At 44.3% G+C, this 17,712-nt stretch overlaps 2 protein-coding genes across 7 annotated transcripts in view; one reads left to right on the top strand and one right to left on the bottom strand.

The window, feature by feature from the left end:
- Window positions 1-9,750, top strand: part of ASH2L (ASH2 like, histone lysine methyltransferase complex subunit) — a 27,530-nt gene extending 17,780 nt beyond the window's left edge. For 4 of the 6 annotated variants that reach the window (XM_044437545.1, XM_044437544.1, XM_044437543.1 and 1 more), the window contains exons 15-17: window positions 1,170-1,268; window positions 2,030-2,089; window positions 2,666-2,870. In XM_044437545.1, coding sequence (XP_044293480.1) covers window positions 1,170-1,268; window positions 2,030-2,089; window positions 2,666-2,773 — 267 coding nt within the window. In that variant the 3' untranslated portion in view covers window positions 2,774-2,870. Of the gene's footprint in view, window positions 1-1,169; window positions 1,269-2,029; window positions 2,090-2,665; window positions 2,871-3,999; window positions 4,033-9,129; window positions 9,372-9,665 lie in introns of those variants that run through there. The other 2 variants (XR_006415451.1, XR_006415452.1) reach the window with 2 other exon arrangements.
- Window positions 5,510-12,294, bottom strand: STAR (steroidogenic acute regulatory protein). Its single transcript, XM_044437546.1, has 7 exons — window positions 12,159-12,294; window positions 9,868-9,981; window positions 9,531-9,658; window positions 8,315-8,473; window positions 7,526-7,710; window positions 6,430-6,523; window positions 5,510-5,635 (listed from the first exon to the last, which is right to left on the bottom strand). The coding sequence occupies exons 1-7, from the start codon at window positions 12,220-12,222 to the stop codon at window positions 5,516-5,518; spliced, it is 864 nt and encodes a 287-aa protein (XP_044293481.1). The 5' UTR covers window positions 12,223-12,294; the 3' UTR covers window positions 5,510-5,515.
- Between the last annotated feature and the right edge of the window lie 5,418 nt (window positions 12,295-17,712).

The following is a 17,712-nucleotide window of genomic DNA, read 5'->3' as shown; positions in this document are numbered from 1 at the left end:
GGCATATACCATCTTTTTAAATTATCCTTTCTTTTTTATCCCCATTACAAAATTTATTAATCATATTTTTCCATTCTTTCAAATCTTTCTCTGTTAATGATTGGTAACATCATAAGCAAGAAATTAATCTTAGGGAAAAAAAATCCTCATTTTGAGTGCTGCTATTCTAACAAACCATGACAGACCAATCTTCTCAAAATCATTCGTCTTCTTTCAACTTCATATTTTAACTTAACAAAATCATTCTCTTTTAAACATTGCAAAATTTTATATTTACTCCTAAATACTTAATACTATTGGGTATCTTAACTTCTCACTTTATTTTAATCTCATCCTTTCCCACTTTATTACAATTAAATAACATCTGTCCCAATTTACTTGTAAACCTTTTATTTTTTCCAAATTCTGTTAAATGTATTTTTATCTGATTCATAACCTTAACTAGGTCCTTTATTGTTAATAGTGTATCATCTGCAAATCTGTTTTATTCTCAAATCTTATACCTTTTATTAAATTACCATTCCTACTCATAATGTGTAGTGCTTTAAAAATACAGATATGTTAATCAGAAAGCAATTGCTTCTCCCAGTTGGTACCCATGTCATGGCTTGGGCTTTCTGCGAATAATACGTGAAGCTTTCCTCAAATGGAAGTTCTGCGTCCAGGCTGGGTGAGGAATTTTTGCCTGTGCTTATTTGGCCTGCAGAACAACACTGAAAATACTTTGCTGTTGTGCAGTGAAGCAGCGTTGTCTTAATTGTCTCAGTGAGTGCAGCGTTCAAGATGTTCATTACAGAGGATGAGCTGAGATCCTAACAAATGCTTGCGGGCTGCAGAGTCCAGAAGGCTGCATTTTGAAGGTCACAATTTGCAAGATGCACTTCTCTGCACCAACAAATGCTTCAGCCGTCTTTTTTATTCTCTGACGTATAAAGAAATGGCTTTCAAAGAAGCTGTTTTGCATTCTGTAGAATGCAAGAAGTGTACTTTGTTTCCTTCATCTTTTGGGCTCTGTCTGCTAGTCATCTTTCGTTTCCCAAGGAGATTTGGTGCATCCCCTAAAGAACCTGCAGTGGGAGAGAGAAGGGAGCCAAGCAGGGCAGAGGGAAGCATGGAAGGATGGCAGTGGTACCGTGCTCCCTGTGTTGACTGCCGCCTGTCTCTTCCAGATAATCTTCTATAAAAATGGTGCCAGCCAAGGTGTTGCATACAAAGATGTTTTTGAAGGTGTTTACTTCCCTGCTGTGTCACTGTATAAAGGCTGCACGGTATGTACAAATTGATAGACTAGTCTGGGCTCCGCTTCTGTACCCTGGGCTTGTATGATGGCTTGAGCCTGAAAACAGACATACAGTACAGGCATCTCACTTCAATCCTTCTCTGCTCTTCGCAGTTCTTTTCTATTGCTGTTTACATGGAACCTGCCTAGTTCTGGACTAACCAGTGCAGATGATAGAGCTGATCTACTCTGCATCAGTTTATGTGTACTGTCCTGCAAAAAAGCAAGTGTGCATCTCAGGAAAGCAACACGAGGCCGCAACTGTGCAGCTTTTTATTCGACAACTAGCCTGATTGCTGACGGTCTCTCCTTGCAAACCGGCCCAGGAGGGCTAGCAGAGAAATGCGGGGTGGCTTTGCCTCTCCTCCATCAGTCCCAATATTATCTTTTACTGGCTTGCTAAAAGTAGCCTGCTGTATGCAGACAAGAGAACTCTTCTTCAACAATCAGCAAGGAAACACAGACTTCTAGCTTTGTTTTAACAGGCTAGTAAAATTTCACAGCTATTCATTTAATAACTGTTCTAAAAGCTTCTGTAACATCGTAAGAGGCTTTGGTTCACTTCCTTACTTTAACCTGAGCATCTCTGAAGCATCCTTTTCAGTTTGTGAACCCGCAGTCTTTTTGTTGTAACATGTTTTACTAGCAGCTTAGTACATTGCCGTGTAGATACCTTTCCTACACTTTGGGATGAGAGGAAGTAGTGCTAAGCATCGCCACAGTTGAAAATGGCTTGTCTTCCTTTCATAGGTTTCTATAAACTTTGGGCCCTACTTCAAATACCCTCCAAGAGATATCAGTTACCGACCGGTAAGTAGGATATAGGAGTAATTCCTTGGGCAGGATAAACGAAGCATTTGTCATGCTGGGAATCTAGACTTCTTAATGCAAACCTGCCGAGATGTACCAACCACACAGCAACCCTAGAACCAGCTGTCGACAAACCAGGCGAGGGTGGCTTCTAGACACCTCACTGTGACTGGACATTACTCTCACTGGGAACAGGCTGTCATAATCATGGTAATGAGGCAGCTCACAGTCATCCTGTGATTATACAAACCCAGTTGAAAATGCTTACCCTAGAGATTATATCCTTGCCTAATGGGCATCGTAACGGTGATTCCTGAAACAAGATTCCGAGAAGTATTGCTAGAAAGATTTAAGGAGGAGGCCAAAATGGAGAGGGAGGGCATAGATATACTGTCAGCTTAAGCAGTGCTGATATTATGAGTCCTGCATTCCCTTCTGTCTACCAGGGGGAGGGGGGGCAGGGAGAGCAGAAAAACCTGGGGGCAGACTTTCCCTCCATGTTTTAAAAAAAGTCCCTGGAAGGGGGTTCATTTTTTCTGGCTTTACCCTCCTTTCTCCATCCCTTTCATCTTACAGATGAGTGATATGGGCTGGGTTGCTGTGGTCGAGCATACCCTTGCAGATGTCCTCTATCATGTGGAAACAGAAGTGGATGGGAGACGCAGTCCACCATGGGAACCATGAAAGACATTGTAAATATTATTTTTTACAAAAAGGAATGGTATCACTGGATGTAAAGTGGAAAAGGAATAAATGTTGGGTTTTTTTTTTTAAATTCCAACCTGGGTGTCACTTCAATTCATCCTGAAAATATTCCTCCTGGGGGCTGCTTCAGTGGTCCCGTGCCCGACCATTTGGCAACAAGCAGAGCAATTCTCAGATGAATGAGGCAGAGGAAGCCACAAGTGCCTTTCTTTCGAAAATTACCCTCCCCAGGAAAGCAAAGTCACCCTGCAAAGGGTAGAAGGATTCTGTGCATGCATGTCGCTCTTGCATCGTTACGGGAGCCTGGCAGCCCAGAGGCTGGGGTAAAAGCACAGAGCCCCACTGTGCTGCGATGGGTTTGCGTCTTCCTTGGGCTCCTCGTGATGTGGTGACCCAGTGCTTTGGTTCTAGGGCTGCTCTCCCTTCTATCTCCCAGCGGCCACCGTAAGAAGCAGCAGGGATTCAGAGCTGCTGCGTGGATGTGGAGGGGAGCCACTGACCCCCTGTTTCTTGTCCATGTCAGTTTTTAATTCTGTCTTGAGACTATTCTACCCCAGGCTGAGTCTATTCTATCCCATATCTGTGATGATAAATTTGTAGGAGCATTTGCACTTAAAATGTAGTTTCTCTACCCATTTCCCCAGACATGCTTTCGCTTGCTCTCGCTCTCTCTGCGTGCGTGTGTGTGTGAGAGTGAGTGAGTGTGAGTGTGTGTTCATGTTCATTCAAGTTTCAGAGCATCCATTTGCTCTCCGGTCATGGAACAGCCCCGGATGTTTCAGTTACATGAGCCTCAAATGTTGTTTATTCCTACCAGCAAAAACAGACAGATGAGCAAAAGCATAGTCATTTTTTTATTTTCAAAAATGTCAACTCACAAAGTTGGAACAGCTGAGTTGTCTTTGTTATACCTAGAGCACATTTTCTGCTCCTCTCATTAAGTTGCCAGTACACCTTTTCAAGTGCTCAGATCTTTAAAAATACAGTCCTTTTTCACTTAGCTTGAAATAAGCACTATGACTTAGCACCCCACATCTTCACCCCAGTCGATCTGCTGGTTTTTTACATGAAGTTGTTGGAAGCATGTAAGAATAAAACAGCAATAATACATTTTGCCTTTATGTACTTTCCTAGAATAAATATTAAATAAAACACTTGTCTAACTACAAGAGAGAGAAAAATAAATACTAACTGGATTGTTACAGGTGATTCTGGTCTGGAGCATATTCCAAGGATTCGTAAGTGTTGCAAATTTTACTAAATTGCTTTCAGAATTTTGAATGAGCCTTGCCTGCAACAGAATTAAACCTTCTGTGGGAATCTTTAGGACCTGTTAAAATGAGAAATATTCTGTTGTGCATGCACCTTGGCATGCATTTTGAGTCAGGCAAGGTCCATGACTTCCTGCCTTTGCATGTTTGTGTTAACATTTGACAAGCTGCTGCTCTATAATATTTTCAATGAATAAAATATCCCCTTTTTATTCACAATTTTATACCTTTAAGCACTTTATGTGAGAGGCTTTGATCCTGTTACATTGCGTTTGTGTGTGTATAAGCCTGATTTTCTTTGTACTCTAGACCACTGCAGAAGACCTCTGTGCTCGAAGTGCATTTGCTGTTGGTTTCTTATATTTGGGAATTGGGGAAAACTACAGTTATTTCAGTAACACCAATTGCTCAGACCTACATATCTTTCACCAGTTTGTTCATCCCAGCTCTTTGAATGAGTTTTGGAATGTGCCTGGTTTATTTTAATCTTGCTGGGGATGCCAGTTTTTGCAAACGAATACAGAATCTTTCAGGATTTCAGCAGGCCTGGAGGGGGAAGTTAGACCTTTCCTTCCTTTGCTGTGGTTCTGAGGAGGCAGTTCTGTTCCTGAACCTGCCAGGGGCCTTGGTGCATTTCCCATTTTTAAAGGCTTGTGTTGTGTGCATGCGGTAGGGCTAGAATCAGAGGGAGCTAAAGTGGGGAGGGGGGTTGAGGACTTCTGTTTCTTCCCTCAGTGGTAGGAGATGTCCAGCATCGTGGGCAGAGGGTTCTTCCATCACCTGCTCCCTGACCCTTTAATTCTGATTTGGATTGGCTAGGGGTTGAACATGAGTCATGGTGTGCCTGAGGTAGCAAAACTTGGTGCTTTGCTTAGAGTCCTGCATGAACCTGATGGCTTTATTGGCTCCTTCCATCTCTGCTATTCTAGGAAAGCAGAAGCTTGCCCCCCAAACACCCATCATTCCCAGTTCAGAAGCTGATTAGAGTGGCCATTGAATTTTACTTCAACACTGGCTGGCAAGTGACAGCCCCTCCTGAACAAGCTGCAGGCGCGGACCCAGCTTTGTTTGTGAACATCTCACGGCTGCCCCATCGCATCTGCTGCCTGAACTAGCTACCTTGCTCTGCCTTATGTCATAGCTGGCCCTGAATCCTAAAAAGAAATGTTTCCCTGTATCTTTCACAAGGAAGCTGCTTAAACATGCAGAGACAGAGTCTACTTCAGCTTGATGGTCTCCTAAAAACATCAGCGATATGCAAAGAAAGCAACTATGCCCAGAACATCTGCCTTGCTATTGCTAGGGAAGACTAAACTGCCATCACTTTGAGTATGCTGCAGCTTCTTTCCTTGCAGAAGAGATGAGGGTCCCCGTAGCCTTCCAGAGTGGTAGACCTCTGCTGTTGGAGTGTGCGGCCTATCCTGGAGGAAGTGGGGTGGGGTGCTTCACATCAACAGCTCAAAGCCTGCCTGGCGGCAGAAGAGGTGGTCAAATGGTTGCGGAGGTGCTTTGCAAAATCCACCTGGGTTTGGGAGAGGACTTGGTTGAGTAGTGTCTTTGGCAGCCATCCCTGGAATAAAGAAAAGAATCGGAGGACTGTTAGGCTAGAATAGACAAGCTAGGTGTTCTCAGGTTCAGTGTCTCTCCACTGGAGGCCCAATCAAGCATGGTTTGGGGGGGGGGGTGCCCTCCTGTTACGCCAGTTGCACAAGCAAAGTACAGGCTGTCTCTCCTGAACTTGCTGCTAATCAGTTCATCAGGTGAGTTCAACCATTATGGGAAAGGGAAGAGGAATCATCCCTTCGGTTTCTTCATACTGTGCTCTGTATTTAAATGAATCGTTTCTGAGCCAGTGCATCACGAACTGGTCTTTTTCTACTCTGTATTCAGACTCCCTCCACTGAGCATAACATTGAGCACTTATCTTTACAAGGAAAAGCATTTTTAATCTGCATAGTTGTTTTCATTTTAATGAAGGAAAGGGTAAGAGGGCAGCTCAAAGGCATGGAGGCAAGTCTAAGTTCAGAGTGATTTCTAGTAGCCAGAGAAAATCATCCTTGATATTTGCCCTTCCTTGTTAATTAGTAGAAATTGAATAATCGCACAGTGTAAATGTATAAAGGTACATTTTCCCATCAGTTGTAGAATCCTTCCTTCCTTCCTTCCTTCCTTCCGCCCAGAGTACCCGCAGTAGTCAGTAGGTTTTTGTTACTGGCGCCTTTCCCATCATTCTGTGATTTATAAAACTCTCCCATTAGTTGCCCTCCTAGGAGGCAGCCCAAACTGTGCTGATTCTGGCAAGCAAATCATTCTGGTCAAGCCAACTAATGCTGCCATTTAACCAAGTTCATCATGTGCACGTACCTTCAAATCAATGCTGAGAAGCCAAGTTAACTTAGTTTGGGAGGGATCTCCCTTGAGTGGTCGGAGAACCATGCATGTGGGACCATTTTCAGCTCTGTGGAAGGAAATGAGAACATCCAATTAGCATATTCGCCTGATGCAGGCTGGTGGGTTTCTACAGGCCTATATTCCTATTCCTATAAGCCAGAACTGAATTTCATGATTTCCAATGGTCCAGGTAGAACTAGACCAAGCCTCCCTCAACTGGGTTCCCTCTGGATGTGTTGGACCACTGCTTTCTTCATCCGCCAGGCTGCATACCAAATGGCTAATCTGGGCATGGATGATGGGAAGGCACTAAGTCACAGAAGGCTGAATTACAGATTGCCCAACCGACACAGGGCTAGTGGCGATCATGGAAGCATTGTTGTCCTCCTTTTCTCCTGTCCCAATATGCTGAGTGACTCTCACTCATGAAGCCATCCTACTGAGGAGTCCCCCACCCCTCCTCCACATTCTTAACTGCTTGCATCTTGACTTCACATCCTGTAGTAGTTTTGTAGGGGAAGAGCTAAGCTCAGGAATACCTTTTCTATGAGGGTCTCATGCCAACCTTAGGCTCTCCTGTGCTAACATTGGCCGTGATCTCCGCTTCCATCAAAGAAGTAAAATTCCTCAGTGGTTTTGATGAAGTGGAACTGGGCAATCAAAGCAAAGATGGGTACAGGTAACTTGTCCTGCCCAGTATTTCCTACTTGGATTGGCAAAGGCTCATTGACCTGTTGCATCCATGAGGCCTATATTGACTAATCTGTATAAAGCAGTACAAACTATGGAAAACATCCTAACTCAGAAATTTACAGCCTGAGAGCAGAACTGTGTAAAGACCCAGGCAAAGCCAACCTATTTATACTCCTATTTTACAAGCAAGAAATACACACAGAGAGAAGAACAATTAGCACAAGGTTAGCTGTGCTTTAGTCTCCCATTTTGAATGCTGTGCACAAGGAACCTACAAATCAACTAAAGATCCCAATTTACCTTCGTTGCTCTGAAGCTGTGCATGGCTTAGCTAGAAGTGAAAGCAAACAATCTTTAGTTTTAAGGAACTCTTTACCTGATGACTCCTTTTTGCTCAGGCATGCCTGCATAGGTGGTGGCCATGCCTGCCAGGATGCATGTTGAGCCGCGCCTCTTGGAACAGCGGACACTCACAAAGTCTCGCGGACCAACAATATTACCAGGGGTGGCTGCTGCAGTTTCATGAGTGATCACAGTATCGCTCCCAATTCTCTGCAGGATCTACCAAAAGAATGCCCATTAGAAGACACAGCGTATTTATCTGACAAGATATTTCTGCAGGTCTAGGCTGGGGAATCCTCATTCGGCCAAATTCTGTTCAGAGATGCTCTCTGGAGCTGAATTGCGCTCCAGTGGTGGACAGAGCCAAGAGGGGTGGCCCCAAAGCTGCAAAACCTATCAGCATATTGTAGTTCAGTGCTCTAACTTTTGGACACAAAGACTTTAGAAGACTTTCTTCAGTCCCTTGGAAGAACTGCACAAACACTGGGACGCTGTGGTTGTTTTATAGTGATCGTTTTATTTATTCTTGCATTTCTGCAGCACCAGGGCATGTGTGGCTGCGCACTTGTCCTTGGCCACACCCCAGAAGGGGCTCACGGACAGGGGCCCCCTAGAAGTGCTCTGCAGCTTCACCATTGCAATCTGCTTGTTCACCTGCCTCTCACCCCAACCCAAAGAGCGGTGGTGTTGAGGAGGAGGGGCAGGAGTTGAGTGCTCTGCCCATGGTGTTATTAACAGTGGGTGTATGTCCTTCCAGTTTTGCAGTACTAAAGACAGTGGTGGTGTCTTGCTTCCCTGAGAACGTATTTCTGGGTTGGTGTACCTTGACTTCTTTGACACTTGGGTTCCAGTCCCCCATCTGCTCCATCCGTTCCACCAACTCGCTATAGACACAGTCCAGGGGTTGATCAACCACCACTTCAAGCCGGAAAACCTTCCCCACATCCGGGAGCATTTTGCTCAGCACTTTGTCACCATTGTCCTGCAGAAAAAGGAGAGGCCTGAAATATTAGCATCACTGGTCTGCATAATCCAAAAGAGAAGCGCTCAGGATGTCATTATGTTGAGAATTACGTTTGACCCTAGTGGGCTTTTTCAGACTGGATTTGTTTTCCTTGGCTCATCTTCAACACTGTTCTGAAGTGCAGACTGGTCCAGCATGTGTTAGCCAGGCAGTCGATTGGTGTTAACTGCATATACGCCACTCCCCTCCTATGCAAACTCCATGAATTGTCAGTTTTCAACAAGCCACAGTTCCATGTGATATCCAAACTCAAGTTACTGTGGTTTGTTTAAATTATGGATAATAAGAACAAACCATGGTTTCAAATCCAGATTTATTCACAAATCCAAGTTTGAACAACCACTATTATCTGACTTCACAAAGGGCTGTGATTAGTTGAATACCAGAAGCAGATGCTTTCAATTGCTCCATTGTACAAGGAGGCAAGAAAATGGAGAGTTCAAAGCAGGAAGCAAAAGTTTCCAATCTCTTCCTCAAGGGTATGAAAGAGGAGAGATGCTGAGATTGTTCAAGCTCATAAATTGCTATGATTTATTATTTGTTGATTTCCCATTCCAACCCAAGTGACTCCTTTCTATTTCTCTTTCCCCTGTTTTTCTACTCTTCGAACAAAGAAATATTGTGGGTCCACTGATGCAACCCCACTTGTGGTTCCAGCCCAACCTCCAACTCTTCCAACTCAAAAAGAAAGAAACAACAGACAAAAATGCAACAAACCTACCATCACAGTTTCTGTTTTCCAGTCCCCTTGTTCTCCAAGAATATTAAGCGATTTCTGAAGCGCCTCCTCTCCTTGTTTGATGTAGAACATTTCTGATTCATTGAAGAGGTTCTCCTCCAGTCGGGAGCCTGTAAGGTTGGATTAGGTCTATTTCTCTTTCCCCTGTTTTTCTACTCTTCGAACAAAGAAATATTGTGGGTCCACTGATGCAACCCCACTTGTGGTTCCAGCCCAACCTCCAACTCTTCCAACTCAAAAAGAAAGAAACAACAGACAAAAATGCAACAAACCTACCATCACAGTTTCTGTTTTCCAGTCCCCTTGTTCTCCAAGAATATTAAGCGATTTCTGAAGCGCCTCCTCTCCTTGTTTGATGTAGAACATTTCTGATTCATTGAAGAGGTTCTCCTCCAGTCGGGAGCCTGTAAGGTTGGATTAGGACAGCTTATTTTAAAAAGAGATAGTCAAGATTTGTAAGGACTTGCTCAAATCAGAAATTCTGTAGCCCAAAACATATCAGGAGATTCCTTGCTTATTTGTTTACTTGTTAGATTTGTTTGAAAGCCATCCATTAGCATCGTCCTCTCTGGGCAGCAAAATATGCAAGCTGGTGTCCTGTTTGGATACTTACTCAGCAAAGAGCTCCTTCTGCGCACTTGGCTGATCCACTTGCTCGGGCCCGGTCTGGAAAATGCAAACTTATTCAGCTCCTGGACAATTGCAATTGCTGCTTGTCTCTTCAAGCCTGAGTAGAAGAAAACAAAAGATTGGTGTGCAAAGGGGACCGATGACAAATACGATCAAAGCTTTTCATTCCACCCTGAAACTCTTCCTGAAGATGTAGTGGAAGGGAATATCTATCTGTGGTCCAGCACCATACAGACTACTCCTAGGGTGCCTGCTGCGTCCCAGCTGGATAAGAACAGTCATCACGGTGTCCTTCGGGACGACTGCTTGCAGGGCCAGGCTGCAGCTGCAGAGGGGGTGGCAGCAAGCAGGGCTCTGCACTGCCATCCCAGCCTGTTTGTTTGTTTATTTATTTGTTATTTGCATTTATATACCACCCTAATAGCCCAGAGGGTTATACATATACATAGTAGGCCAAGATGCTTTTGAAGTCCAGTTTTGTGGACTGATGGATGGTGCAGTTCAGATGGCCACCATTTCACTGTGAGTCACTCATCAGAAACCTGTGTTGATCTAGTATGTTGGAATATGGAAAGAAAATGGACCAAACACTGAATGTTCTCCAAAGTGGGGCTGGGTGCAGGTTATAGTCTTCTCATGTTGAAACTTTTCCTTTATTTGCCTTAGTCAAATACCCATGCATAAAGATGACAAAATATAAAATCATGAAGATAAAACATATACACCAGAAACACACAAACACACACACACACCGATGCCAAATAAGTCTGTAAAAATACAATTATAAAATTGTATTTGACCTGAATTTAATTGCTGTTGCTAAAAAATTTGCCCCCGCTAAGCTAGCAAGCTGCCCTCGGGCACATTACAGACACGGTCCTGCTGCCAGGAAACGACTGCCAGTTCGGTTCTGCCTTCTGAGGGGAGAGGACATCTCATCCTTCATGTCGGATGGCAAAATATCTTGGGCCAGTGTTACTTTACTGCCCTTTAGAATATTGTGCATTAATCTTTTTCAGCATTGCTTAAGGTTTCCTTGTTGCCATTCTCTCTTCATTCTGAGCCTAAGAAGCTCCTGGGGCAGCCATGGGGGTTTGGGGGTTATTTAAAGTAGAAACACTTCTCTGAGGAAAAGAGACACACGCACCCCTCCTTTTTGTCCCACTGGGTCATGTGAATTATTTTTGTCTATTATTACTGAATTGCTTTAATAATAATAAATGCAATTTATTGCCCATTCTTCCTCTTGTGAGGAAGCCAAGGCAGCTGACATAGCTGCAATTTATCCTGCATACAGAGGATTTGAAAATGTCATAACAGAAAAGGATTAACCCCCTTCTACTTCTCTTGGTATCAGGCTTCCAAACAAAATGTTCCCCGACTTCAAGCTGCAGTGCCTTAAAAAAAAAAAAAAAAAAAAGGACACGGGGAGATCGCTGGCTGCATCTAGTTTGACGTAGCAGTCTGAGATGGTAAACTTCTCCAGGAAAAGCATTTTGCGCTACCCCTCTAGATAACATCAAAAGCAGGCTGTACAGAAAGGAAGGCTCCTGCCTTGATTGGGCTGTACAGGAATGCATTGCATCACCCTGGCGGCTGTTTCCACTTCTCCGTCTGTTTGCCCAATTAATTGCAGAGGCAATTTTACAAAAGCCATCAGCAGAGAAAGATTCTGCAAAGTTGCTTCTTCTTGTGGCTGGCAGACCCTGGATCCAAGGCTAAGAATTCTAAGCCCAGGAATTTGTCCTGAGTAACCAAACTTGGCTGTGCTCACTACGTCTCCACACAAAAATCCAGTTGCAGTCCCCCACTCTCCCCACCTTCCTTTCTTCATCTCGGCAGCATGGAGAGAAAGGTCAGAAATGGGGGGGGTCAGAAATCCTTGCTAGTCTATTTCAGATCCTCTGCCAATCCTAAGCTACCCTCTGTCTGCCCTGCTCACCCACATTCATACGAAGTCTGCATAATGCTCAGGGTGTCAAGTAAGGACAGGGAGAGCCGCGTTTGAATGCCCACTCAGATACAAAGTTCACTGACTGATTTTATAAGCACAGGGTCCTTGTGAAGTTGCAGTGGGACAGCAGGAGAACCCAGGAGAAGAAATACACATTGACTTGACCTCCTCAGAAGAATTATACTAAAGAACAAAAGTCTCTAACTCTGGAAAGTCCAAACAAGCTAATCAGCAAATGCCATCTCATCTCAATCACCAGCTTGTTGTATAATCATCATAATAAGTAAAAGGATGATGAAGAGGATGTTGCTTGTCTTTACCTGACATATTGTGCAGATGCCTGTAGGAAATGCCAGCACAGAGCTTGAAAGTTGCTGGCAGCATCTTGAGGTTCCAGAGGATTTTCAAAGGTCTTTGTGTGATGCTGAGCCTCCGGGTTGCTGTTTGCTGAAGTCTTCTTCCGTCTCTGGCCTTAAATACACCAGTTGAAGGATGCTGTTTTGTCAGCAGAGATAAGCAAATACATCACTGGACAGCAGGCTGGCTGATGCCAAGGTCAAAGCCATCACCTCATGCGTTAGTAGGGATGGGAGGGGGAAGGCAGTATGCATATCATGAGGGGAAGCCCCATCAGAAGGAAAAATCTCCACATCTTTTAAGCCAGTGTACCAGAATGCCAGCTGCTTCCTGGGCAGGGTTGTTGCGTTTTAAACAACTTCATGCCAAACAGAGCTGGCAGCTCAAGGCTTTCCATTCACTGTCTCAGTTAAACAATGGCTGTTTGTACAAGAGTTAAAGGCACGTCCCCCGTCTTTGTTTTTGGGGGGTTGGGGAGGGATTGGCAACGGACACACTGATCAGGGCTAACAAGTTTAATACCTGCACTGGGGCTATTTAAGCAACAATTGGGTACGCACCTACCAAGGTTACCATGGTAATCCCCGGCTTTAGGAATCTAAACAACCTACAAGTTCTCTTCCAAGACTACAATTCTGTGCTTAAATCCTTTCTTCTCTTGATTTATTTTTAAATGCCCTTAACATATTCCCTTGAGGCAGTTTACAAGTTGATGAGATGAAATGTATTCAGTAAAATATTATAATGCCAAAAATACAAAACAATAAAAGTGACATTTTATGCTATGCAGAACATTTTAGTCGGCCTGAAAATGTTCATAGTAAAGCATAGTGTGTGCATTTTCTTTATCTCTGTGTAAGCATGTGAGGCCCCAGTTCAGACTGGAACATGGCAGGGAAGGTTTGAACCTCTCCTAATTATTGTTCAAGAAATTCCATTACCATCACTACAACCCGAAGGGGAATTTAAAAAGAGAAAGAGAGAGAAACCTCCATTCACTTCAGGGGAGTTTGTCTCTGCTTCATGAAGAAAATGAGGGGGGGGGGGGGGGGGCGGTTAAATCTCTTCTCCCAGAGCACTATGGCCCTGAACCATGCTGCATGCACTCAGACAGAGATAAGCGCACAGCATGGCTTCATCTGCAGTTGAACAGGCAGACTAGATGGTCTCCAAGGCCCTTTCAACTCACTCATCCTCTGTTACCAAACTATGTTCCACGTGGAGCTAAATGCTTCCTGGTCTCCCTTCTCCGCATATGCTCCTCTGTTTTAACATTCTCAAAATGTGGCCATCCAAATGCAGCCCAAGCCCTGCAGAATGAGCAGAACCATCTCTTCCTGGGTTCGGGACACAATGTCTCTGTGAACACAGCTAAAGATCTCATTGGCCTTTTTGGTTGGCTGCATCCCGCTGGGAACTGGAGGCTCAACTTAGAAACATAGAAACAGAGCGAGTCAGAAGGGGTCTCCCGGGCCATCTAGTCTGACCCCCAGCTCCAGCCGGCTCCGCTCATGACATGCCTACTCACAACTTGTGAATGTACTGTTGATATGCACTTGGTGGTTTACAGAGTACTCCAAAACTGTCACTGGGAATTTTCAGGAAAGAGCTGCGGGTTTGGTCAGCTGTTAGTGTTCCAACCACTGTCCAAGCCTGTGAGTCTCTGGATCGTGCAAGGACAGGACAGGAAACAATGGGGCCGCCATGTTTGGCCAGACCTACAAAAGCCACACAAAAGATCCACATGCTCTGAGAAAAGGGAAAAGAAGATGCCTAGGTCAATATTCCTTCATAACATCCAGACGGTGATTCAAAAGCACTACCAAGAAGTTGAGGGAACTCCAGTGTGAACCAGGCCTATCACATCAGACAAGCTACATAATGCAGAATTTGAGTTGGTGGCACAATGAAGTCCAAAACATGTTGGCTCTGAGGTATTTCAAGGACAACCTACACCTGTACGAACCTGCCCCCTGCTGCAAGAAAATCATGGGAGCCTTAAAACTGGCCAGCTACTAAGAACAGGAGAACTCGCAGGGACAAGAAACAGAACCTTCTCAGTGGAAGCGCCATCCTTCTGGAATGCTCTCCCAAGAGATATATGATGGGCTCCATCTGTACAGACAGGACTTTTTCTCTCTGGCTGTTGACTGAAAGGTTTGTATATTTGTTAGGTATTTGAAATTGTATGTCCTTCGGACCAACTAATTAAAACAAAAACAACAAAAAGATACCTTTATAATTTGCTACTGAGATGAATTCTTTTATCAGTTTATCGAGATGTTTCTCTTCCCTCCAACTTAAGGTTTTTGTACATTGTTCTAAGCATGACTAAAGGCACAACTTTATATGTTTAGACATGAGAAAGTCCTAGAAACTTTCAGCATTGGGAAGACAAAGGAAAATAAACAAAATCAGGAAGTCTTTATGGAGACTGAGAATCATTATTAGTCAGAAGAAATATGTGAACATGTTTCATTTATGGGGTATGTGTGAGTGCACATGGCCATGTGTCTATATAGGAATCTCTTTTAATTTACATAGTGGTTTACAAGATTAACAACAGAAGTGCAATGTGATTATGACTGCTGCATGATAACATCATTTGAGGTGCTGTGCCCATGCATAATTTATTCTTTTCAGTCCAAAAACATGCACTGAGTTGTGGTGATTACAAGTTAGTGTCATGCAATCATTGCAAATTTAGCTCATGAATTGCAAACAAGGAAGAAAGGGGTGCTTTATTTTCTGGCAAATGTCTGTCCTACAGGTTGGAAAGGACGGTTTGCAAGCGCAGGGCTATGTACAATGCTGAAAACGTGTCAAGTATGTGGCGTATTGTAAAGCCAACCCCTTCTCCTTTGTTTTGTTTTGGTGTGGTTTTTCAGATCAAACCTCTGCAAGCAAAAGGGATACTGTGAGAAATGTGTCAGATACATCGTGCTCTCATGTTCCGCTTTGTTTTTACTTATATGAATATCTAGTTGATGCCATTGAGCAATCCGTGTAATGTCAACATCTTAGCTTCTTCTAGCCCCAGCCTCTCTCTTGAAAACACTGATTTCTCTAACACACCATGGGCACCTCCACACAACATGCTAAACCACCCTAACAATAAAGCCCCCTCCTTCTTCCTCCTCTGTTGGTCATCCTGCAGGTACAGGGATGAACCAAGGTGCCCCCCTCCCCCTCACACACACACACACACCTTCTCCTTAGCACAACTATGAGTCCTTTCAGGATTCCCATAGCTTTAAAACACTGTAACCCTTTTTCATTCAGATTGCAAAAGCCAGCTGTCACAATCCCCATTTTGACAGCTATGGGCCATTTCTCCAAAGTGTCCCGGCATCGCGCTGGAGCAACTGTCCGTCGTTGCCAAGCATTCTTTTTAACAGACCCGCTTAATTTTCACAACTATTTCACAGTTGGTTTTAACTTTCAGCCACACCTGACAGCTGTCAAAAGGCAAGCTGTCAAATATAATCAAAGGCACAAGTGAGATTGGCTTGAGAAAGGGGAATGGCAAATCTTTCATCCCCTTCTCAGGAAGATCTTCAGAGAATTTGGGGAGGCGTGTTTCCCCAGGGTGCCCTCACCTTGCTCCGGTCATGTTCCTAAGCGTGTTGCTGCATGGGCTAACACATCCCTGAGAAAAGCACTGTCAGTTCCTCCTTTATTCCTGTGAATAAAGAACCGGTGCAAAATGTGTATGTGCGTGGGTCATGGTTCAAACCCATGCTCAGCCATAATGCTGCTTGGGTGATCTTGTACCAGTCATTATTTCCCAGACTAACCTGCTCACAGGGTTGTCTCTATAGGTGTTGCCCTCAGCTCTCTGAAGGGAAGTTCAGGGCTGCGTAACTTGTAATCTTCCAGATGGTGTTGAACTCCAACTCCCATAATCCCACTCAGTTGGCTATGTTGGGTATGGCTGATGGGCACTGAAGTCCAACAACATGTGGTTGGCTACAGGTTGCCCACCTCTGAAATCACATCAAACATGGAAGATGATTGGAAGCAAAATAAGTCCATCTCCAAATAAGGTGGGAGTTTTTACACATTCTGAGTACTTCTAGGCATGCAGAAGGTTATAGGTTTCTAAATTAAAAGAATGATTTTTTTTTTTAAAGTCATGGATGTCAGAAAGTTGACATGCCAGCTGAGAATGAAAAGAAAACAAGATGGTGGTAGTTGGAGACCTGGTCTGCTCTAGTCTGTAGCAGATTATAATAAAAATGGGTTGTAGGGAGACACGCCTCCTTCCAGCAGAGCAGGACTGCAATATTTGGTTGCAACCGCCCTTCATAAAAATATGACTGCATTGCATTTTGCACCATATTTGTATCCCAACTTCCTCCTCTTGAGAGGCTGACATGTTCCTCCACTCCATTTTATCCAGTATTAGGCTGGGGATGAATGATTGTTCCCAAGTTACCCTGGCAGCTTCTTGGCTGAGTAAGGATTCAAACCCAGACCTCTCGAGTCCCGGGCTGAGACTCAAACCACTCCGCCACACTGCCTTGGCATTCCCTAGCTGCTGGACCTTACAGCAGAAGCAAACCCCACAGTATTCCACTCTTGGAATGCCATGATAATACATTATCGGAGGACATTAGGAATTCATCCCCCCAGCTTCCTCTTGCCACTGGCAACTGGTGGTGTGTATCTGCAGGTAGCCTGGATGGAGATCCAGCCATTCCAAAGGCCTCTGCAGAGCAGGGAGGGGGGTGCAGATGGGAAGGAGCATTTGAAATAGTCTGCATGAGGAGGACTGAGAAGGCCCCTTCTCTGCGTGGATTTCACTGGCCAGGCAGGCAAACCCCAAAACCGGAGCAACTCACATTGATAATACTTTGTAAAACAGCAGGTCAAATGCTTCTCTGCACAGTCAGCAAGAAGCCAGCCATGAACCACTGGGCAGCTTCACCTCTGGGCTCTGACATTCTGCCTTTGCTGGCCTGAACCTGGAAGGTCAGAGTCCCTGCAAAGAGCAGGAAAGTTGACGTCAAAGGAAGCAGCTGTTGATTCCATGGCTCTTTGGAGAGAGCATCCCTCCAGCTGTAATTCATCTGTGAAATGTCATCTCATCCTTGACTGTTATCACCCCCCTTCCAGCTCCCCGCTCGCCTGTTAGGGAAAGATAATTCAACGTACTTCATGGATACAGCTCTCTGAATGTGTTTGCTTGTTTCCTAAACTGTGAAGGTGGCCTCCACTCAGGGCTGATCTTCTCTCACTAGTCAGCTTGTCACTGAAGATCCACCCTCACCTTCACCACACCCAATCTTTGTATACACACTCTTCTATGCTTGAAGAAGAGTGCTGTGTAGCCTAAACACTCCAGTATGAGTAAGTGAGCCTTCTCTCTATTGAGACTTGCATAGGACTGCACCCTAAGTAACTGGGTTCAAAGATTTCCTGAAATCCAACTATAATTTTGGCTCCAAACATACAATGACCACAAGAGTCATTTACAAAATTATGCCTTTCATAAAGTTAGAACTTGCAGCTGTC

This window comes from Varanus komodoensis, unplaced genomic scaffold, assembly GCF_004798865.1.
Source record: "Varanus komodoensis strain SLA01 unplaced genomic scaffold, ASM479886v1 scaffold30, whole genome shotgun sequence".
NCBI lineage: Eukaryota > Metazoa > Chordata > Lepidosauria > Squamata > Varanidae > Varanus > Varanus komodoensis.
The sequence above is the reverse complement of the archived record's forward strand: the minus strand, read 5'-3'. Positions and strand labels throughout refer to the sequence as shown.